The sequence below is a fragment of the Martes martes genome (genome assembly GCF_963455335.1).
Source record: "Martes martes genome assembly, chromosome: 4".
Classification (NCBI taxonomy): domain Eukaryota; kingdom Metazoa; phylum Chordata; class Mammalia; order Carnivora; family Mustelidae; genus Martes; species Martes martes.
This window is the reverse complement of record NC_137891.1, coordinates 121,342,715-121,367,298: the sequence shown is the minus strand read 5'-3', so window position 1 is coordinate 121,367,298 and position 24,584 is coordinate 121,342,715. Positions and strand designations below refer to the sequence as shown.

Below are 24,584 nucleotides of genomic sequence, written 5' to 3'. Positions count from 1 at the left end.
CCTCATTACATTGTACTATAATATTCCACTCAAGAAATGTTTGAAACTCTGATGTTTTTCTTAACATCTTCTAATGGCATTCCTATGTCCAGTCTTTACTGTTGTAATTAGGAGAGCAACATATTAAGAAGTAATTAACTTTTAGGTGTAATAGTAATACACCCTACACAAGAGTTTAAGAATTTATTATTAAAACAAAGTTCATCCTGCAAATAACTTGAGTAGGAACTAGTATCAACAGCTTCCTCCTGATCTTGAAAGGATAAAAAAAAAAGTCTGCAACTTTCCTAGTTTTTCAAATAAATGTATGGCATAAAATTATGTGAGATGAATTGGTAGGAAAAAGCACTAAAACTTAACCCCTTCTTAATAACAATGGGAAATTGTCATTTATCTTAGGTATTCAAAATGAATTAATACATAGCCTATTAAATACCAGTAATTAACCAAAAAACTTTTACACTAAGTATTTTATTGTATGCTGCTGCCAGTGTATATAAAACAATTACCCTTATGAAATAGAAATTTATGAAAATTCAGAGAGGTAGATATTAAGGACTGACAAAAGTAGAAGTTTATATAGTATGGCACGTGTTACGGGATAAGCTTTTGTACAGGCTTCAAATTTAGTTCTCCTTTGAATATTCACTGGTTCATGAAAAGTGGTCTAGAAAACCTGAAATGGAAAAGAAAAGAGTGAATTAGGGTAAAGTACCAAAGCACAATAGTTTCTTCTGAAAAGTAATACATTTTCTATTACTTTAAGGACATTTGTTTTTATGTCAGCTTATAAAGTGCTTTCAATTAAACTAAGCCTGTGTTATTTTTGAAAAAAGATTTATTAGAGAGTGAGCACTGGCGTGTGTGGGGCCATGGGAGAGAATATCCAAGCAACTTTGACTTCGGGCTTGGCTCAGAATGACTGAGCCACCCAGGTGCCCCAAACTAAGCCTGGGTTTTTTTTGTTTGTTTGTTTTGTTAAAGGCAGACTTATCTCAAGGTTTCCAGGGGGAAAATGATAAAACAGGAGATCTCTGTGGTATATAAAATGTAACTTCCTCTTAATTTTCATAACCATTCTGAAGTACAAATCACTTCTGGTTTACAAATAACAGACTTATAGATTAACTTGCCAAGATCACTCCCAAAGATACTCTATGTCCTAATTTTTTAAAAGTTAATATAAAACTCTCAAATTCAGAAAAATCTGAACATCCCTAGAAAATGAGCAGTTGGCATTGATGAGAAGAGTCTGGCTATATCTACTAAGGAAAGGTGCAGTCTCATTTCCGTTTACCTAGATAAACCTATACATAAAAGAGAAACACGTACACGGATAGTGACTGTAGAGGTGTTTTAACAGCAAAGAACTAGAAATAGCCTAAATGTAACTCAATAAGGGAATAGATAAATAAACCAGGGTTTATACATATTGTTGAATACTCTACAGCAGGTAAAACAATTTACATGGATCAACACAAATCTCAGAAATAATACCATAGTTATTCCTTAAAAGAGAGTAACATCTACATGGAAAAGTAGAAAAAGTTGATCTTTTTAAAAATTTTTTTGATACATGTTTCTACTTACTTGAAAATTTCTGATACAACAAAAATGTTCAAGAAGCTGAAACAGAATCAGTGGTGAAAAAACATTTAGCTTCAATTAACATCAAATTAGTGTAAATTTTAAAAACTAGATAGGCAGAAAATAAGGAACAGCCTGAGAACTGTTTAGCAAGAGCTCAACAAAAAAGCATTCTCAAGGTTCAGGTGGGAAGCCTGCTCCTAGTTATGAAGTGCTACTAAATTTTAAATGTCATTCTTTATTGAATAGTTTTACTTTTTTTTTTAAGATTTCATTTACTTGAGAGCGAGCCAGCAAGAGAGAGCATAAGCTAGGGGAGGAGAGCAGAGGGAGAGGGACAGGCCGACTCTGCCCTTCAGGGGCTCCTTCCCACAAAGCTGAGCTCATGACCTGGACCAAAATCAAGAGTCAGAAGCTTCCAGTTGAGCCACCCATGCACCCCTAAATAATTTTACTTTTAGAAATTTATCTTAAAGAGGTAAACTACACACAGGAGGACCAAGCTATTTGCCTCAATGTTTAATTTTTTTATTTAATGTTTAAATAAAAAAATGCAAGTGTTTTTTAAAAGCAGAATAAAAAGTGTACATACTATGATCCTGTCTGTAAACCAGCCCATAAATATTTCTTCCTCTTAAAAGGAAATGTAATCTATTATAATATTATATTCTATTATGATCTATTATAATATTAACAGTGATTGCGTGATCATGGTAATTTCTATATTCCTTGTACTCTAACTATTGCTAAATTAGCTATACTATCTTAAATTATAAAAGCTATATATTTTTAAAAGATGTGAAAATAAACACTGAAATGTAGATTCTTTGCATCCAGGCCATTTCACTAAGGGCCACCCAGGACCAGCAGCATTGATATAACCTGGGAGTCTGTAAGAAATGCTTCACCCCTAGAATTCAGACCTATTGAGAATCTGCATCTGAACAAGGGGATTTGCAGATACATTCAGGTTTAAGCAGAAATACTTTTACATCCAAATGTCCTTTTCCTGGACCAAGGTGTTTCAAATTGTATCTACAAGCTTATTTTATTATACTGCCAGGATTAGTAGCAATTATTGTACTTTGAAACCTGGGTTCTTATCCTAGCTATATTTATAACTTTGAGCAAGTCATTTAAACACCTATCTGTAGACTTTTGTGAAATGAAACTGTTAAGAGCCAGATAAGAAGCCAGGCTTAACAGTATTTTATATCAAATGAAAATAAACCACTTTATAAAGTGAATACAAAAGGAAAAGAGGTTAAAAAATATTTAGTAAGCCATGAAAATATGAAATTTCCAAAAACTGCCATGAAGAATTAATGTTGCTAGAGGCAACGAACTATTAGTTACTCAAAATGAACGTGTTAAGCTGTTAATAAGAATTACTTCCTCATGGAAAACCTGTTACTCAAAGGTGGTTCTGGTGTTTCAAAATCTTAACCAATTTAACTATTTTATTTACTGGAAACACACTGACTTCCTGGATACTACCAAATCTACAAAGCTTAATGAGGGAGGGCACAACTGTAACATGGTATTTTAGGAAGCAGCTTCCTGAACTTTGAGGAGTTAGAATGTTTGTAAAGGGTGTGTGCCACACAGTCTTTTTTTTTTTAAAGCACTACTAATTTAAGGTTGCTTCTCATAGGTCAGTACTAGTGAGTAAATCTCTGACTAAAGTACCATGTATTTATAAAAGGCAGCACCCTTGCATTACATTTTAAATTCTCCACAGCCTGTTTTTTGGTCACAACTCTCTTGGTTAACATTATACATTTTTGCACACACTGACATTTGATCTGGAAAGTAAAGATTGATATATAGACACATGCCTTAAACCAGCAAATTCTTTAGTTTCTTAATCTTATGAAATCATATCCACTGCCTGCCACCATGAACTCATACACTTCATTTCCCTCATTCTATCTTTACTTAACAAGAATAAAAAGTAAAACCTGTCATTCCCCACTACAAATGTTGACACCATGTCAGTTTATTCAACCATCTCCTGATTTTCTCTTGCACTCCCAACTCCCAATTCTTTGCTATGCTGCACTACAGCTGGGTTCTATTAGAGGAATAACATCAGAATTAATCCAAATCAGTTGTGGTAGTATTTAAAAATCCCCATAAACACTGCAGATTTTTTTTTAAACTGTCTAAATACTTAGGGAAACTTACCATCCAAAAATTCATTTTACTACAAAAAGGAACAGACTTTCTGGGGTCTGAAGGGATTTGTACTTGAAGATACACCAGTTAGCAGGGGGTCGTGTTGGGCATTCTGCAGACAGAATTGTTTCAGATCTGCAGCTGCCTGGGAAACCTGTAAAAGACAAAAGGAGAGGGTAGTGGGAAGAGGTGAGAAGGTTTTAATGAGTTTTTTCAAATCTCTGAAATACCTGCAATAAACACTTTTCTTTTTTATTTTAAAAAGATTTTGATCCTCCCAGGTGCCCCTATAAACATTTTCCTAGGTCAAAAGAAGAACTATACTAATTGAAGGTCAACGGTCATATACATACTGAGCTCATACTCATGTACAGAGAATTAGTTTATAGTAGGTTTTCTTTTGCTTGCTTATTAAAAGCATCAAATGATCTGAGTACATCTGCAAAATAAAACCTATCTTTCTAGTTTATTAATAAACTTCAGAGGTATTCCACCTTCAGGCTACTCAACATGTTGCTTTTCATTAAAAACAGTACATTCAATAAAAAATGTGTTAAAATTCTAACCAACGGTTACTCTGTCTTGAAAGCAATATTATTGGAAAAATGCTACCGTGAACATTATGTTCTAAATCTGAACCATTCCGTTCATTGTTTTGGTATTATGTACCATCTGCTATTTAAGGTTACAAAACTGTGACAGCTTTCTGCTTAGTGTCATGCGACTGAAAGGCTGATAGCAAACTTCAAATTATTTTAGTAACTTCACTGAACAGCGCCTGCCTTTAAAAAGCAGTGTATTTGCTTAAGTGTGATTTTAACTATTTTCATATACATATGCAATGCCACTCAAATGGGACTTAAGGAATTAAGTATCACTTAAACGTCTACTCTTTGTATATATCCTGATAAGGTGATGTAGGATACCAAAACAAAGAACTGAATGGTTCAGATGTAGAACAAGAATAACTAAAAGATGCCCAAATGAATATAATATCCTCAGTCTTGAGGTTTTAGGAAGATGGGAAAAGTAACCATTTTAGTTTCAAGTGTCCCCAAGGAGGGTGAGAGCAGGTGTCCAGTCCGGCTGGGCATTTGCCTTGAAAAGGAGGTAAGAGCATCACAAATATCTCTATCAGAAGAAATCCTCCAGGTTACTGCTGTAGCCCAGAAATCTACCTAGTAAAAGGAAACACGATCCTGAGATGAATCTCAAATCTTGAAAGCTAGCTGTATGTTTGGCTTATACAAACAGTCCAGAGTAATAATGAGTTCCATAACTTTATTTAGCAACTGTATCAAGTAGTATGTAAATACCTGGTACCAAGTGCTACAAAAAAAAGGCCACCCTGTTTACCCACCAAAAGAAGGTATAGCTAAAGTGGGGGCTATGCATGGTATCATTTTGTACACTCTTTTTTTTTTTTTAAAGATTTTATTTATTTATTTGACAGATAGAGATCATAATAGGCAGAGAGGCAGACAGAGAGAGATGGAGAAGCAGGCTCCCTGCTGAGCAGAGAGCCCGATGTGGGACTTGATCCCAGGACCCTGGGATCATGACCTGAGCCGAAGGTAGAGGCTTTAACCCACTGAGCCACCCAGGTGCCCCATTTTGTACACTCTTAAAATGTTTCATTCACATTAACTAGCAAAAAGGACAAAGTATCAACTTTCTGCCTAAAGGGGAGGCAGGCTCCAACTTAACTAATTCCCTTTCACAAACTTCTCAAGTGCTAGTATGAACCAAATATACTCTAGGCACTGAGAATACCAAGAACAGCCAGGTCCTTGTTATGGAGGTGACAGTTCAGGGGAAAATACAGACAAGGAACTCTTTGGTAAAGAGTGGTTAGATCGTGCCTTAAGGGAAGATGTCTCTGGGGAGGTGACATTTAAACTGAGATCTCAATGACAAAACAAACAGCCAGGTAAATATCAGTGAGAAACCAATCACAATTCCAAGCAGTGAGGAGAACTAAGACAAAGGCTCCAAAACTCAAACAAGCTGCCAGCCCCTGAAGCATTATAATAATCACCATCCAGGATGTTGAAACCCAATAATCCTGGCAGAATTATTAGTGCCCTCTCTCACTTTCAGAAGTGTCCTGGGTTGGCAATACACTGTTTGGTCACACTACATATGGTAGGATTTGTCAAGCATTTGTGAAAATTTCTATCAAGTGAATTCAAACAAAGGTTTAACAATAAACCTGTGCTAGCTTAAAAGTAAAAGATCACCCAAAAACGCATCTAGCACAGAGTCACAGATAAAACAGGTACACAAAATAAAATCAAACTAACCACACTTTACAAGAGATTTAAAGAAAAACTCACTGTAAGTTCCACAGCAGGATTCCCTCCCTTCCTTGCTACAGTCCCTAGCAGATGAAATAGAACTCTAAAACCAAATCACCTATGGTGCCTTTAAGGCTCCTGAGCGGAAGCCTCCTGAAGAACTGAAGTATAGTGAGCAGGCATCACTCTGTGGAAAGTTACTGGAGTAGCTGGGTTTTTCATGGTGAAACCCTCATAGTACTTTTGTTTGAGGACTTCCATTTCGGTTTGAGACAAGGACTAAGTACCCCTACTGAACACTTAACTGCTTTCAACCAGTTCCCCCTTTTATTTTGCCTCCCCCTCCATTTTTCTTTCCTGAGGCACTCCAACTATGATAAAGGCACACCTGAATGATAATGTAAAGGTTAAACATTTGATTTCGATTTCAGAGTGAAATCCAGCCAAGACTGACCATAAACCAGAGATGAGTTAAGTAATCTGGATATGAGAGAAATGGATTCCAAACAGCAATGGAGTCTACAGCAATTAAGCCCAGAATGCTAGGGGAATCCCACACCAAAACTGATGGGAATTTCCCTTCCGTCCTGAGGTGACCACAACTGAGTAAGCTAGGTCCCTGACATTTCTATTTAAGGAAATAGGTAAATGGCTTACTCCACAGAACACTTCAGGAAGAAGTAAAGACTAGCCTCAGGAGTGAGTACATAGTCATCTTGGAAATTGGCTGTTTCTTTCAACAGAGTGCATGATTTATATTCTTCTGTTTCTTAATTACAAGAAGTGTTTCACTTGTAAGCTCACCTCCTCCAGAAAGAAGCCAATCTACTTGAATTTTAAAAATCAGGAGAAACTTGGAATAGCATTTCAATGTCAGGTTATCCTACCAACACACACAAAAGGTTTTTTTCCCCAAAGTAAATCCTTAAGGTCAGTGTTAACCAGAGACAAAACAAGTAAGACTTGTCCACCCTGATCAGTAAGATATGCAAACTAGCAGATATTCCCAAGGTCAGATCACAGCAAACTGTGCCAAATAGGTATGAAATGCACGCTTTGTACGAGGCTATACAGGGCACCAGTGGTAACCTTAGGCACTGGGGACGTTTTGAAAACAAACGTGCTTCTTTAACCTGAAGTTTGCGTTTGCAAAAATTCGTATTCAAGTATGTGTTCGATGGGTAAGAAGCGCGGGAGGTAAGAATCTACTACTAAAGGTAGAGGGTTTGGGAGCGTTCTAACTGGAAAAGAAAACAGATTCTGTTCTAAATTAAAAGTCAGATAAAACTGTCCAGTGAAAAGAAAGGGTGGAGTCTGGTAAGCTAACGACTGGAAGGGTGCGGACGGCGCTCGGAGGAGCAGCTGTTGCCCAAGCCAGCCACCGAGTCACTGCAGAGGGAGGGAGAGAGAAGGGCGACCGGAATGCGGAAAGCCTCATTTCAGCCCCGGGACCAGCCGCCGTGAAAAGCGCCTGGCCGCGGAAAGACGCACTAACCCCTGAAGCCACGGCGCCGACGCGCGCCGCCACTTCTCTAAAGTTGGCCGCTCCCGGATCCTCGACGCGGAGCGCGCGCCCTCCCCAAGCAAAGCGGGAGCAGGGCTCCGGCGCCGCGGATCCCAGACACCTCAGCCGCCCGATCCCACCCTCCGCCTCCGCCCTCCCCTCCCCCTCGGCCACCCGCCCCCGCTAACCTTCACGCGGTTGAGCCCGGCTTCCAGCCGGAGCTGTTGAACCACTTTCTTCATAGCGGCAACGCTGGAGGAACCAGACATGGCGCTCTCAGGAGCGGGGCAGATTTTCGTGCGTGCGTGGATCTGTCGGTTCGTGGGTCCGCGGGGCCAGACCGTGGGGCAGCGCGGCGGGGGGGCGGGGCTCGGAACTTTGTCTCTTAAGTTTCCGGTTCTTTGCCCCGCAGCTCCACCCGCGGCGCGCATGCGCGCTCCTCCTCCGCGCTCCGTTCCAGCGCCTCACCCCCGGGGGTAGCCGAGCCTGAGCGTGGGTGGAAGGGAGCGAGAAGGGGCGGAGCGGACTGTGGGCAGACTAGCTAAGGGACCCGAGCGCGAGCGGACGCCCGTCTCCTTCCTCTCCGAGAGGCCGACTTAGGAGAGGTAAAAAGAAAAGTTTGTTATTAGCCGCCAAGACCCGAAAGGGGACCCTGAAGAGGACTGGTGAGGGAAGTCAGGTGCTTGAGGGAGTTTATAAAAGTGTGGTGGCGGGGTGACAAGGAGTTTCTAGCTTCCCTGACGGCGTTAGTGATAGAGGTTGAGGGAAGAGAAGGTCCCAGTCGGGGTGTGTGGGAGCCAGAAGTACCGGGTGCGAGTCACTGACACCCTGTCTCCCTGGAGACGTGTCTCTAAGAGACTCGAGTTTGTTCAACGGGCGGCCCGTCTACAGCCTCCCCTCTGCCATCAGACCACTGAGGCCGAGAGAGGGCACGGAGGTTTCTGTAACTGACCTGTGGGATCCGGGAGCAGGGGTGCTGGTTTGCTAGGGAAACGCGCTTTTCGAGATTTAGCTTCTTTCGCCTCTTACCTCTTGGTTTTCTCAAAGAGGTGAACAAGCCAAGGTACTTGATGAAGATTACAACCATCTCCTCTTGTTATCCATTTCATTTGGGGGATTAACCCTTATTATACCTTGACAAAACATTTTTGTGTTTCGGGAAAGTTTGTTCTACGTTTCAGTTGTATCTCATTACCTGCTGCCTGAAATTGACCTTCAAAGGAGTTTCTGGAGAGAGAGAAACAGTGGGATCTAATCAAGCAAAATAGGCTCAGCCAAAGTGTGTTTCACCCACGGAAACAGATTTATTATGGCACAGCACTTAGGACAAGCGTTTCCTATTCAGCGACTCAAGTACATCAACAAATACCCTGATGTTTTCAATAAATGTGAATAATTTCATCACTAAGACATTACAGATTTTTTGTATGGTGAGAAAATCCACATATAATTTACCCCAATTGAAAAATAAAATCTAACTTCTTTACTAAACAGTTTAAATCATTTTACAAAAATGTACAATGTACTTTAGTATATGAATTTATACGATAGATGTAGTGACTAGGTTTATAAACCAAGGTGTAAATTCTGGCACTACCACCTACCTTGGTAATCCCAGGCGAGCCACTTTAATTTCGCTGAGCCTCTGTTTCCTCATTTTTTTTTTCCTTAAGATTTTATATATTTATTTGACAGAAAAAGCACAAGCAGGGGGAGCGGTAGGGAGAGGAAGAATCAGGCTCCCCAATGAACAAGGAGCTGGATGTGGGGCTCTATCCCCAGATCCCTAGGGATCTGCCATCTGAGTTAAAGGCAGATGCTTAAATGACTAAGCCATCCAGGTACCCGTGCCTCATTTCATAATGAAATGATAAAGCTTTCCAGAATTTTTTTAAATTGACAATTCTATTCATTATGCTGTGCTCACAAGTATAGCTACCATCTCTCACCATACAGTACCATTGACTGTATTCCATGCTGTACCTTTCAGCTGAGAATTATTCATTCCATAACTGGAAACTTACCTCCCACTCCTCTTCACCCATTGTGCCTGTCCTCCCAACCTGCCTCCCTCTGGCCATCATAAGTTTGTTCTCTAAAATTATGGGTCTATTTCTGGTTTTGTTTATTCCTTTGTTTTTTAGATTTCACATTTAAGTGAAATCATATTGTATTTGCCATTCTTGGATTTATTTCACCTAGCATAATATCCTCTAAGTCCATCCATGTTGAAAAGGGCAAGATCTCATTCTTTTTCATGGCTGAGTAATATTCCATTACTCTACATAGTCCTTATATGTCATTCTACATATATGTAATATTCTATATATTCTACATATTACTACATAGTAATATTCTACATATTCTTTTACAGTCGTCTATTGGTGGACACGTGGTTCCTTCCATACCTTGGCTATTGTAAATAATGCAGTAAACATAGGGGTGCATGGGGGTACCTGGGTGGCTCAGTTGGTTAAAAGTCTACCTTTGGCACAGATCATGATCTCAGGGCCCTGGGATGGAGCCCCACATCAGGCTCCCTGCTCAGGGAGAGCCTGCTTCTCTTCCTCCCTCTGCCCCTCCCCCTTCACATGGGTGTGCTTGCTCACTCTCTCTCAAATGGGTAAATAAAATCTTTTAAAAAACATAAGGGTCCATATCTTTTCAAATTAGTTTTTTGTGTTTGTTTTCTTTGGGTAATATGCAGTAGCAGAATTACTAGATGGTAGGTATTTCTATTTTTTTATATTCTATTTTTAATTTTTGAAGAAACTTCATGCTGTTTTCGACAATGGCTGCACCAGTTTTTATTCCCACCAGTAGTGCATGAGAATTCCTTTCCTCCAAGTATCCTTGCCAACACTTGTTATTTCATGTCTTTCTGAAACTAGCCATTCTGAGAGTTATGAAGTGATATCTCCTTGCTGTTTTGATTTCCCTAATGATTAGTGATGTTGAGCATCTTTTCATATGTCTGTTGGCCATTTGTGCATCTTTGGAAAAATTCCTGTTCAGGTTCTCTGCCCAATTTTTTTTAAAGATTTTATTCATTTAAGAAAATGTGAGCAGAGGGAGAGAGAATTTTTTTTTTTAGGTTTTATTTATTCATGTGAGAGACGGAGAGGGAGAAGCAGGCTCCCCTTTGAGCCAGCCAGGAGCCCCATGTGGGGCTCCATCCCAGGACCTAGAGATCATGACCTGAGCTGAAGGAGATGCCCGACCATCTGAGCCATCCAGGCACCCCAGGGTGAGAGAATCTTAAGCAGACCTAACGTCCAGTGGGGCTCAATCAGAGGACCCTGAGCTGAAATCAAGTGTCAGACACTTAACTGAGTGAGCCACCCAGGCACCACTCCTCTGCTCATTTTTTATATCAGATTGTTTTTTATTACTAAAGTGTAATTAGCATAAAATATTATATTCGTTTCAGGTGTATAACATGATTCAGCAGTTGCATATATTACTCAGTGCTCACCACAGTAAGTGGTGAGAACATCTATCAGCAATGTTCTCACAATATTATTGACTATATTTCTCATGCTGAACTTTTTATTTCCATGATTTATTACTGGCAGTTTGTACTTTTTAATCCCCTTTATTTCACTCACCTCCCTGTGGTCCTCTGGCAATCATCAGTTTGTTCTTTGTATTTAAGCATCTTTTTTTTGTTCATTCATTTGTTTTTTAGATTCCACCTATAAGTGAAATCATTTGGTATTTGTCTTTCTGTGTCTGACTTATTTCACTTAGCTTAATACCCTCTAGCTCCATCCATATTGTTGCAAAGGGCAAGATCTCATTCTTTATCACTAAGTAATATTCCATTGTATGTATATATACCACATCTTCATTCATCTATCAGTGGACTCGGGTTGCTTCCATATTTTGGTTATTATAAATAATACTGCAATAAACATAGTGGTGCATATATCTTTTCATTTTCTTTGTGTAAATACCTAGTAGTGGAATTACTGGATCATGTGGTGTTTCTATTTCTAATTTTTGAGGAACCTGCTTAGTGTTTTCCACAGTCGCTGCACCCACTTGCCTTACCACCAGCAGTGCGTGGGGGATTCTTTTTCTTCACATCCTCACCAAAACTTGTTTCTTGTCTCTGATTCCAATCATTCTGACATGTGTAAAGTGGTATCTCATTGTGGTTTCAATTTGCATTTCCTTGGTGATTAGTGATGTTGAGCGTTTTTTCATGTGTCTGCTGCCTTTATATGCCTTCTTTGGAAAAACCTGTCTATTCAGCTCCTCTGCCCATTGTTTAGTTGGATTTCTTGTGGTTTTGGTGTAGATTGTGTAAATTCTTTATGTATTTCGCATATTAACCTCTTATCAGATATATCATTTGCAAAAATCTCACATTCAGTAGATTGCCTTTTTATTTTGTTGATGGTTTCCTTCACTGTGCAAAAGCTTTTTATTTTGATGTAGGCCTAATAGTTTATTTTTTCTTTTTCTTTTCTTTTTTTTTTTAAGATTTTACTTATTTATTTGACAGACAGAGATTACAAGTAGGCAGAGAGGCAAGCAGAGAGAGAGGAGGAAGCAGGTTCCCCACTGAGCAAAGAGACCAATGCGGGCTCAATCCCAGGACCCTGAGATCATGACCTGAGCCAAAGGCAGAGGCTTTAACCCTGAGCCGCCCAGGCGCCCTTATTTTTTCTTTTATTTCCCTTACTTGAGGAGACATATCCAGAAGAACGTTGCTAAGGATGATGTCAGAGAGATTACTGCCTATGTTTTCTTCAGGTCTCATATTTTGATATTTTAAGTTTATTTTTGTGTATGGGTTGAGACAGTGGTCTGGTTTCTTTTTCTTTCTTTCTTTCTTTCTGTTTTGGTAACTGTCCCATTTTCCCAGCACCATTTGTTGAAGAGACTATCTTTTCTCCCATTGTATATGCTTGCCTCCTTTGTTGTAGTTTAATTGACCATATAAGCATGGTTTTATTTCTGGACTCTCTGTTCAGTTTCACTGATCTTTGTTTCTCTTTTTGTACCAATACCATACTATTTTGATTACTACAACTTTGCAGTATATCTGGAAATCTGGGGTTGTGATCCCTCCAGCTTTGTTCTGTTCTCTCAAAATTGCTTTGGCTATTTCAGATCTCTTATGTTTCCATACAAATTTCAGTATTATTTGTTCTAGTTTTGTGAAAAATGCTGTTGGTGTTTTGATAGGGAATGCATTGAATTTGTAGATTGTTTTGGGCAGGTAGTATGGACATTTTAATAATATATCTTCCATGAGCATGCAATGTCTTTCCCTTTGTGTTGTCATCAATGTCTTTCATCAGTGTTTTATAGTTTACAGAGTATGGATCTTTCATCTCCTGGTTAAGTTTATTTCTAGGTATTTTATTCTTTTTGGTGCAATTGTGAATGGAACTGTTAATCTCTTCTTCTGCTACTTCATTATTAGTGTATATAAACACAATGGATTTTTGTTTATTAATATTGTATCCTGCACCTTTACTGAATTCATTTATCAGCTCTAGCAGTTTTTTAATGGAGTCTTTAAGGTTTTTTTTATGTATATTATCATGTCAGCTATATATAGTGACATTTTAAGTTCTTCCTCACCAGTTTGGATGCATTTTATTTCTTTTTCTTGTCTGATTACTGCAGCCTGGACTTCCAGTGCTGCGTTGAATAAAAGCAATGAAAGTGGGCATTCTTGTCTTGTAATTGAGCATAGAGGAAAAGCTCTAAGTTTTTCACCATTGAGTATGATGTTAGCTGTGGCTTTTTCATATGTGGCCTTATTATGTTGAGGTTATCTCTCTAAACATATAATATTGGGAGTTTTTATCATGGATGGATGTTATACTTTCTCAAATGCTTTCTCTGCATCTATCAAAATGATCATATGGTTTTTATACTTTCTCAGTGTGACTTCTTATGTTGATTGATTTGTACATATTGGAGCACCCTTGTATCCCTAGAATAAATCCTGCTTGATTGTGGTAAATAATCTTTTTATTGTTGAAATTTGTTTGCTAACATCTTGTAAAAGAATTTTGCATCTATTTGCATCAGAGAGAGAGGACTGTGGTTTTTTGTGTGTGTGTGTGTTGTCTTTGTCTGATTTTGGTATCAGGTTTAATGCTGGCCTGGTCGAATGCTTTTGGAAGTTTTCCTTCATCTTTTTTGGAAAAGCTTGAGAAGAGTGGGTACTAACTATTCTTTAAATGTTTGGTAAATTCACCTGTGAATCCACCTGGTGTCCTAACTTGTTTATTAGGAACTTTTTGATTACTGATTGAATTTTGTTACTAGTAATCAGTCCAGAATTTTTCTTTTTTATCCAATCTTGGCATACTGTATGTTTCTATGAATTTATTTCTTCTAGGTTGTCCAATTTTGTGGCATATAATTTCTCATAGTAGTCTTTTATAATCCTTTGTATTTCTCTGATGAAGAAATATATCTCATTTCTGATATTATAAGTCCTCTCCCCTTTTTTCTTGATGAATCTGGCTAACAGTTCATTAATTTTATTTATCTTTTCAAGGATCCACTCTTAGTTTCACTGATTTTTTTTTATACTCTATTTCACTTATTTCCACTCTGATTTGATTTCCTTTCTTCCTTACTTCCTTTAGGTATAAGATTAGATTGTTTGAGATTTTTCTTATTTCTTGTGTTAGACCTGTATCTCTATAAACTTTCTTCTTAGAACTGCATTTGTTGCATCCTAAAGATTTTGATCCATTGTGTTTCCATTTTCATTTGTCTCCTGTTTTTTTGATTTCTTATTTGATTTCTTTATTGGTTACTGGTTGTTTAGTAACATGTTTTCAAATCTCCACATGATTGTATTTTTTCCAGTATTTTTATTTTTTATGTATTTTGTAATTTCTAGTTTCATACTGTTGTGATCAGAAAAGATGCTTGATTTTATGTCAGTCTTCTTAAATTTATTGAAGCTTGTTTTGTGGCCTAACGTGATCAATCCTGGAGAATGTTCCATGTGCACTTGAAAAGAATGTATATTCTGCTGTTTTTGAATGGAGTGTTCTGTGTATCTGTTAAGTTCATCTGGTATAATGGCAAAGCCAGTTTCCTTCTTGATTTTCTGTTTGGATGGTCTATCCATTGATGTAAGTGTGATGTTAAAGTCCCCTACTATTAATTGTATTACTGTCAATTTCTCCCTTCATGTCTGTTCCTATTTCTCTTACGTATTTAGGTGTTCCTATATTAGGTACACAAATATTTACAATTCTTATATCCTTTCCTTGGATTGATCACTTTATCATTAGATAACGTTCTTTGTCTCTTGTTACAGTCTTTGTTTAAAGTCTGTTTTGTCTGATATAAGTATTGCTACCCCAGCTTTTTTTTCTTTTTTTATTCCATTTACATGAATATCTTTTTCTATTCCTATACTTTTAGTCTGTTTATGTCTTTAGGTCTGAAGTATGAAACTAACTTGATTTAAAAGATATTATGGTATGCATGGGTGGCTCAGTCAGTTAAGTGTCCAGTTGTTGCTTTCAGCTCAGGTCGTGATTCCAGTGTTGTGAGATTGAGCCACACATCAGGCTGTGTGTTGAGTGGTGGAGCCTACTTAAGATTCTCTGTCTCCTTTTCTCCCCGCCCTTCCCCCTTTGTGCACACTCTTGCTCTCAAAAAAGAATTAAAATAATAAAAATAAAAGATGTTTTGTCCCAGGATATAATTTTTAAATTTTGATACCATTAGAACAATTAGTGATCTTTGTTATGATTTCATAAAGCTTTAATCAGTAACAAATCACAGGAATTTTAAATTTGTTTGATTTACTCACTAATATAAATCAAGGTGGATCAATGCTTTGAAATCTTGGAAAGACTTCTGGTATTGGTATCTTTTTATATCCTTAAGGCTTACCCAACTTTGATTATTCTTTTTTATAGTAATTCAGCTACCTTATTTTTTAGTTCTTATTATATATTTATATTATTTAAATTTTTAAAAAATATTTATTTATTTGACAGACAGAGATCACAAGTAGGCAGAGAGGCAGGCAGAGAGAGAGAGGAGGAAGCAGGCTCCCCGCTGAGCAGAGAGCCTGATGCGGGGCTCCATCCCAGGACCCTGGGATCAGGGCCTGAGCCAAAGGCAGAGGCTTTAACCCACTGAGCCACACAGGTGCCCCTATAATTTAAATTTTACTGGGTATTCTTGTAAACTGCTCTAAACCCTGTGAGAAAAATACAGGAAACAATACAGAAACATAGCTTCAAATAATTCAAGACGGGCATTTTCATCTGGAATAATCACATTTACTATTGAGGCATCTAAGCCTAGGAAGAAATAGATGGGGTAAAATGGTTTCACATCATTCTATAGTCATTTGTACAAATTTAGTCTTATCACTTCCAGAAACATAGTTCTACTTCATGTAAAATACCATATATATTTAATTCTTAAACTTAAAAATTAATTGTTTAGAATAGTATTCTAAATTCATATATTCTAAATAGTATTCTAATTTGTTTCTCTTCTAAAATGAATTGTTTAGAATGGTAATATATGCTCTGATCATAAGTCTATCATAATTTAGCACTCTATTTAGTTGGATATATGTTCATTTTATTGCATTACCAGTCCTACTTACTAATAATATGTCTTTTTAAATTACTATAATAAGAGTGTATACATTCCTAAGTTTTCACTTTTGGTCTATTTTAAAGCTTTTTGTGTTTTTCTTTTCACTTTTCACATGAATCAGAGACCAGAAATGAGTGGAACGCTATCTTAAAGAAGTCAAAAATCTGTTAAAATCTTTATAAATACTACTTAAATGAAGAAAGATAAAAAAACCCACAGAATTCCAACTGATAATTACCCCATTCAGACACTGGTGAATATGTCCCTCAGTCCAAGCCGACCTTCCTCCTCAGAGGTAAGAAAATATTTTAAATGAAAATATAAGAAAGACTTGCTTAACATTGCTTTTGAAGAGTTCTGAGAAAGAAAAAATATGGACTATATGAAGTCTTAGATATTAACTCCACTATGTGTCTCATTGTCTGAGTATGGTTATTTTATTACAGTTCATTTATCTCTAGCTTATTGTACTGGAACCCCCAGTGCATTGATCCTATCACTTTTTTTTTTTAATTTTTCACCTTGTGATGCCCTCTATAGCTTAAATACCATAGACCATAGAGCAGTCTTCATTACTCTCTTGCTCATACTTCTGACCTTTGCATCTCTCTCATTTTATCATACTGCTTGCCAAAACAAAAACCCTGGTTTATTGAACTCTTCACCTATGCTATACTTATGCCTACAATGGAACGTGGCTGGAAAAAAAGTATACCAACATGAAGACTATTCTCACTTTAAATTCAAGACCATGAATCTAAACTAGAACATTTTACTGGTAGGCAATCAGACTGTCTTCCACTCACTCAATTTTCTACGGTTCTAGACAACTGTTTCATACCTTTTCATACCCTCAGTACCTTCTCCATTTTCTCTTTAGACCATCTGTAATCACTTTCATTCCACTACTACACCAAAATTGCTCATGTTAAATTCACTTCTACATTACTAAATATGTTGTTTAATTCTTATCCCACATATTCCAATCTATCTGTGCAAAACAGTTGACACCATTGATCACTCTTCTTTGACATAATTCCTTCACTTGACTTTTAGCATACACATATCTTGGTTTTCCTTCTACTTCCCTTGTTGTTCATTTTCAGTCTTCTTTGCTGGGTTTTCTTCTTCTTCTTGATCTCTAATATTGGAGAATTTCAGGGACCAGCTCTTTGTTCTCTTCTGTATCTGTACTCATTCTTTCATGATCTCATTCAGTATGATAGCTTTAAATACAAACTTGATGCTAAGGATCCTCAAATTAATATCCCCAATCTAGTCCTCTTTCCCAAACTGCAGATGTGTATTTTCAGCTGCCTACTTGATATCTCCACTCAGATGGCCAGTAGACATCTTAAATTTGCATGTCTCAAACTGAATTATGGACCTTTCCCCCCTCCCCTAAACATGTTCTATTTGACTTTCTCCCTCTCAGGTGATAGCAAATCCATCCTTTGAGTATCTAAGGCCAAATGCCTTAGAGTTGTAATTCTTTTTCAAACTTCACTTCCAAAGTACTACTTTAGCTTCAAATTATATAAAAAAAAATGACCACTTCCCATCATCTCTACTGCTAGTACATTGGAGTGAGCCACTATCATCTCACACTTTAATTATTCAGATAGCTTCATAACAGGTTCCATTTTCTTGTCTCTTACAACCTAATCTGTTATCCCTTTAATAGTTATTACATATAGCAAAATTTGCAAGTAGGACATTATATATGTCCTAATGTGAAGCAGTATGAAAGACAAGGTACCATTTATAAAGTATTCTTGCTCCCAGGTGATTAATTTGCATCAGTTGAAGGCTATACAGTTAACTGTTTACAAGACATAGAGGACTTCATTTCAAAAATGCTTGTGAAATGAGGTTGGGTGGGAAGATGGCAGAATAGGAGGACCCTAAGCTTGCCTCATTCCATGGATACAACTAGATAATATTCATGTCAGTGTAAATAACCCAGAAAATGACATGAAAAAGACTGGCAGAACAAATTCTGCAACTAAAGGTAGGGAAGAAGCCACACCAAAGGAGTTAGGAAGGCCAAAGACATAATCTGAGAGCAGAGTAGACCATGGCCATCTTAAATGGGCAGATAACCAGTGGTATGGAGAGGGACAGAAAATAGATTTTCACACCATGGAGGCCACAAATAGGGAGGACGAAGCCCTGTAATATTTGCCTTTGTAAATGAGAGGAGCTGAATTTCTTGAGTTCTAACAACCAGTGCAGCTTAAAGCCTGGAATTTTAAAAATCAGTAGGCTCTACTCTGAGAGAGGAGGGAGGGCAGTAGGAAGTGGACTCCCTGCCCATAAAGAGCTCACAAAACAGCACATGCAGACACAAGGTAGAACCAGCAGTTTGAAAAATGCTGGGAGAAGGAGAGTTATCTGCTTATCTCAGAGCATAGCCCAGAGACATAGGGATCACCAGAGACCCCTCCAGGAACAAAGGATCTGGCAGGAGCCATTTACCTCCCCGATCCCGCAGAATAAACAGTGGCTGCTTGTAGGAACCAGTGTGGTGCCAAAACTTGTTACCTAACTTGCTCACACCAAGCCCTTACCCTCATGCTTTGGCATATCAGCCCTTCCCAGTCCCACTTGCTTCAGTCCTAGTGCTGCAGGTTCCTCCCCCAGAAGACTGGTGCAAACCCTGCCAATACTAAATCTGCTGATCCATGCATTTTGCAGGACTTCACTTCTGACAGTAGCAGGAGCAGGTCTTGTTTCATAAGCAGATGACCATATGCCTTGTTAAAAGGCACCCCATTCCTGCTGTGGACAAAATAATACAGTAGGCAAGGAGAGCCTCTGCAGATGACTGACACAACAGCTAAGCAAATGCAACACACATAGGACACACTCCCTGAAGCTCCAGGCGCTGGGGAATGGGACACTGCACTGCAGGGCACTATAGGATCTCTTCTTATAAGGCTATTATTGTTAAAAGCAAGAGAAGTAGCTGACTTTCCTAACACAGAGAAACAGACACACTAAATGAGACAGAGAAATCCTTCCCAAATGAAAGAATAGGACCAAACCATTAGAAGAGACCACAATGTAACCTATAAGTAACATGACTGATAGAGAATTTAAAGTAATGATCATAAACATACTCCTGGACTGAGAAAAGAGTGGAGGACATCAGTGAGTCCCTTAACAAAGAGATTTAAAAAAAAAAAAAAACCTAATCAGAGATGAAGTACACAGTAAATGAAATTAAAAATACGTTTAATGGGATAAATAGCAGGCTAGATGAAGCAGAGAAACAAATTAATGACCTGGAAGACAAGTAATGGAAAGTAACCAAGCTGAAAAGTAGAGGAAGGAAAAATACGCAGATTGAGAATAGTCTTAGGGAACTCAGTGACTCCCTCAAGCATAATAATATTTGCATTACAGGGATCTCAGAAGGGAAGAAGAAATAAAAAAATTACATGGAAACAAATGAAATAAAAACACAATGGTTGGAAATCTTTGGCTGCAGCAAAAGCAGTCCTAAGAGGGAAATTTATAGTTTATAGCAATACAGGCCTACCTGAAGAAGCAAGAAAAATCTCAAACAACCTAACCTTACACCTAAAGGAACTAGAAAAAGAAAAACAAAACCCAGCAAAAGGAAGGGAGTAATAAAGATTAGAATAGAAATGATAATGTTAAAAAAAAAATCAATCGATGAAACAAGATCAACCAAATTGATAAACCTCTAGAAAGATTCATTTAAAAAAAGGACCCAAATAAACGAAATCACTAATGCAAAAGGAGAGATAACACCACAGAAATACAAATGTAATAGAATATTATAAAAACACATATGCCTACAAATTGGACAACTGAAAAGATATGGATAAATGCCTAGAAACATATGACCTACCAAAACTAAAGCAAGAAGAAATAGAAAATTTGACCAGACCAATTACCAGCAATGAAATTGAATCCGTAATCCAAAAACTCTCAAAAAACAAAAGTCCAGGACTAGATGGCTTCACAAGCAAATTCCACCAAACATTTAAAGAGTTAATACCTATTTTTGCAAACTACTCCAAAAAATACAAGAGGAAGGAAAACTTATAATTCAATTTATGAAGCCAGTATCAACCTGATACCAAAACAGATAAAGACACTGTAAAACAAAACAAAAAAAACTACAGGCCAATATCTCTCATGAATATAGATGCAAAAATCCTTAACAAAGTATTAGCAAACCAAATCCAACAATATATTTTAAAAAATCATACACCACAATCAATTGGGATTTATTCCTGGGATGTAAGGATAATTTAATATTCACAAAACCACAAATGTGATATGTAATATCAGTAAGATAAAGGCTAAAAAACCATATGATCATTTCAATAGATGCAGAAAAAGCTTTCAACAAAGTACAACGTCCATTCATGATAAAAACTCTGCAAACTAAACCTAGAGGAAACGTACCACAACATTATAAAGGCCTTATATGAAACTCACAGCCAACATCATACTCAGTGGTGACAGCTTTTCCCCCAAGGTTAGGAATACAATAAGGATATCCACTCTTACCACTTTTCTTCAACATAGTACTGGAAGTCCTAGCCATAGCAATTAGACAACATAAAGAAATAAAAGACATCCAAATTGGCAGAAGGAAGGAAGAAGTAAAATTTTCACTAATTGCAGATGACATACTATATATAGAAAACCCTAAAGACTCTGCCAAACAGCTACTAGAACTCATAAATGAATTCAGTAGAAATCTGTAGAAATCTGTTGCATTCCTGTAAAATAATGAAGTAGCAGAAAGTGAAATTAAGAAAATAATCCCATTTACAGTTGCACCAAAAACAATGAAATATCTAGGAATAAACTTAATCAAGGAGGTGAAAGACCTGTACTCTGAAAACCATTAAACTCTGATGAAAGAAATTCAAGACAACACAAAGCCATTCCATGCTCATGGGTTGGAAGAGCAAATATTAAAATGTTTATACTACCCAAAGCAATCTACAGATTTAGTGCAATCCCTATCAAAATACCAATAGCATTTTTCACAGAGCTAGAACAGACAATCCTAAAATTTGTATGGAACCACAAAAGACCTTGACTAGCAAAAGCAATCTTGAAAAATAAAAACAAAACTAGAGGAATCATAATTCCAGATTTCAAGTCATTTGTCAAGGCAGTAGCAATTAGAACAGTATGGTACTGACATAAAAATAGACACATAGATCAATGGAATAGAACAGAAAACCCAGAAATAAACCTATAATTATATGGTCAATTAATCTTCAACAAAGAAGGAATGAATATACAATGGGAAAAACACAGTTTCTTCAACAAATGGTGTTAGGAAAACTGGACAGCCACATGCAAAAGAATGAAACTGGGCCACTTTCAGTATACACAGAAATAAACTCAAAATGGATTAAAGACCTAAATTCAAGACCTGAAACCATAAAAATCCTGGAAGAGAGTAATTTCTCTGACATCGGTCATAGCAACATTTTTCTAGATATGTCTCCTGAGGCAAGGGAAATAAAAGCAAAAATAAACCGAGCAATTGGAAGTACATCAAAATAAAAGGCTTCTGCACTGTAAAGGAAATAATTGACAAAACTAAAAGGCAATCTATGGAATGGGAGAAGATATTTGCAGATGATGTCCGGTAAAGGGTTAGTGTCCAAAGTATATAACAAATTAATACAACTCAATACCCAAAAAACAATCTAATGAAAAATGGGCAGAAGACATGAACAGACGTTTCTCCAAAGACATCCAAATGGCCAACAGACACATGAAGAGATGCTCAACATCACTCATCTTCAAGGAAATGCAAATCAAAACCACAATATCACCTCGTATCTGTCAGTATGGCTAAAGTAAAAAATAACAAACAAGCATTGGGGAGAATATGGAGAAAAAGGAATCTTCTTGCACTATTGGTGTGACTGCAAACTGGTACTATGGAAAACAGTATGGGGATTCCTCAAAAAATTAAAAATAGAATTACCCTTCAATCCAGTAATCGCACTACTGAGTATTTACCCAAAGAATCAAAGGAGTACATGCACCCCCCCATGTTTATTACAGCATTATTTATAGTAGCCAACCTATGTAAGTAGCTCAGGTGTCCATTGGTAGGTGACTGGATAAAGAAGATGTTTTTATATATCTTTATATACAACAGAATATTATTCAACCATAAAAAAATGAAATCGTGCCATTTGCAACAACATGGTTAGAGCTAGAGAGTATAATGCTCAGCAAAGTCAGAGAAAGACAAATAGTATATGATCCTACTCATGTGGAATTTAAGAAACAAAGTAAATGAGAAAAGAAGAAAAGGGGAGAGAGAGAAACCAAGAAACAGACTCTTAACTGTAGAAAACAAACTGATGGTTATCAGAGGGGAGGGGTGTTGGGGGAATGAGGAAAATAGGGGATGGGGATTAAAGAATATACTTTTCATGATTTAAAATATATTAAAAATATACTATGTTTTTAAAAAACTGGAGAATTAAGTTAAATGCCATGTTGAGATTATAAGGTAAATTCAGAATGCAAAACATTCTTTAAAATAACTGGCCCCGTCTCTTCAAAAAGTTAATGCCATGAAGAGGGGGCAAAAGAATACAGGTCCGGAAGAACTTGCGGATTAAGTTATTTAAGGATGTGACAAACCCAATGCAAAGATATCCTTGACTGGATTCTAGATTGAAAAAACATTGAGGACAAATGGACAATTGAGGAAATTTGAATATGGAATAGATATTATTTTACATTAAGGGATTGTTAATTTTCTTAAATGTGAAAATCATACTGTGATTATTTTGGACAAATCTTTATTTTTAGGAAATGGCTGCCAAAGCACTTAGGAGTATATTTTCACAACATCTGATTTACTTTGAATGATTTATCAAGAAAGGGATAGAGGATCTGAGAGAATCTGTGACATCTGTCAGTCCATTGATCACCAGGCTTGATTTGGCTGGCTGACAAGGGGGGTGTCCTCTTCCTCCCTCACAGCTCCATGTTCATCCCTTCCAAAGCTGCATGCTGTGTTGAAGAGGAGGACCTTCCCCAATAAAGGAGGACCATTCTTCAGTCAAGGGCATAGGAGCAGCTGTGCTTGCCTGCTGGAACCTCCAAACAAGCTCTCAAGGTCCATACGTAGGAGAAGTTAGGGCAGTCAAGCTTCCCATACTTCAAACACATCCAAATAAGGCCTGCATGTGGCAGTCTGCCTTTAAGAGAGAGAGAGGAAAAGTAAATGTGGCATGATGTTAACTTTTGAATCTACATAGTAGGTATTTGGGTATTCAGAGTTTTATTCCTTTTATTTGTATTTATGTTTAGAATTTTTCATATTAAAATTATATAATGAATGTCAGATGTTGTCCTTCTATTAAAACCCTGTATTGGCTTCCCATTTTCTGAAATGAAGATCTTTCGGTGGCCTGAAAAACCCTATTTATTTTGTTCCTTGTCCTCCTCATTTTTATTATTTTATCTCTTACTGTTCTCTGCTTCAATCATACTAGCACTCTCTCATTTTGGGGGTGCCTGGGTGGCTCAGTTGGTTAAGCGTCTACCATCAGCCCAGGACCCTGGGATCCAGCTCCCTGCTCAGCAGGGAGTGTGCTTCTTCCTCTGCCCCTACCCCTGCTCGTGCTCCCTCCCCACCCCGACTTCTCCTCACCCCCTCACTATCAAATAAATAAAATCTTTAAAATAAAAAAAAAAAGACCTTTGCTTTAGGTCTTCTTGGAACTCTTTCCCTCTACATCAGCACTTGGCTAATTGTTTCTTCCCCTGCAGTCTTAAATCTCACCTTTTCCATAAGACCTACCCAGGCTATTTAAAACTGAAACCTGCTTCCCCTTTTATCGTTCCAATTTTCCTTACTCTGCTCTTATCCTTTTCCCCAGTACTTACCCCTTTCTCATGTACTGTATAACTTATCAGTGTTTTATATTTATTGTTTATTGTTTGTGCCCTTCACAGGTCTGGGACTATTCTGAGGCAAATAAGTCACTTGCCTTGGGTACAAAATTTAAGGGCACACACCAAAAAAACCCTTCATAATTAAGATAAATAATTCAATAAAAGATTTTCTTAATGAAAAACTGATGCAAGAAATCCATAATAGCAACATTTTAAATGGAAATAGAATCTGATAGTGCCATGCCTAACCATTTTGGAGCTTGATGCAAAAGGCAAAATATGTGCCCATAAATATACATTTTAGTATATTTTTAAATGGCTAATAGTTTTGATGAAAATATTACTGATGAGCTTCCATGAAAGCCGGGAATGTAAAATTATAATAGATTCATGTTTTGACATAAATAGAATATTTGACCTTAAAATAATGTTGTGAATTTTAATACATCCTTTTGAAGTTTTCAGTATTTTCCAAC

General features: G+C 37.3%; 2 protein-coding genes across 3 annotated transcripts in view; one reads left to right on the top strand and one right to left on the bottom strand.

Moving 5' to 3' along the window:
* Positions 1-168: 168 nt before the first annotated feature.
* On the bottom strand, positions 169-8,013 carry GNG5 (G protein subunit gamma 5). Of its 2 annotated transcripts, XR_013966709.1 has the most exons (4): positions 7,755-7,975; positions 3,775-3,919; positions 1,591-1,626; positions 169-676 (listed from the first exon to the last, which is right to left on the bottom strand). XR_013966709.1 is itself a non-coding variant. In XM_080801421.1 (3 exons), exons 1-2 carry the CDS (start codon positions 7,995-7,997, stop codon positions 3,794-3,796), a joined length of 369 nt encoding a protein of 122 aa, XP_080657547.1. In that variant the 5' UTR covers positions 7,998-8,013; the 3' UTR covers positions 446-676; positions 3,775-3,793. The 2 variants fall into 2 exon arrangements, 1 of the variants encoding a protein (XP_080657547.1); XM_080801421.1 differs by lacking the exon at positions 1,591-1,626 and having other exon boundaries at positions 446-676; positions 7,755-8,013.
* A 23-nt stretch (positions 8,014-8,036) lies between these two features.
* SPATA1 (spermatogenesis associated 1) overlaps positions 8,037-24,584 on the top strand; it is a 52,576-nt gene continuing 36,028 nt past the window's right edge. The window contains exons 1-2 of the mRNA XM_080801419.1: positions 8,037-8,171; positions 16,301-16,474. Of these exons, the coding sequence (XP_080657545.1) occupies positions 16,373-16,474 (102 nt within the window). The 5' untranslated portion in view covers positions 8,037-8,171; positions 16,301-16,372. The remainder of the gene's footprint in view (positions 8,172-16,300; positions 16,475-24,584) is intronic.

Coding starts and splice junctions, on each gene's coding strand:
- GNG5 (XM_080801421.1), bottom strand. CDS start 7,997: ATGCGCGCCGCGGGTGGAGCTGCGGGGCAAAGAACCGGAAACTTAAGA. Junction 3,920..7,754: donor CCGGGCTCAACCGCGTGAAG/GTTAGCGGGGGC, acceptor TGTCTTTTACAG/GTTTCCCAGGCAGCTGCAGA.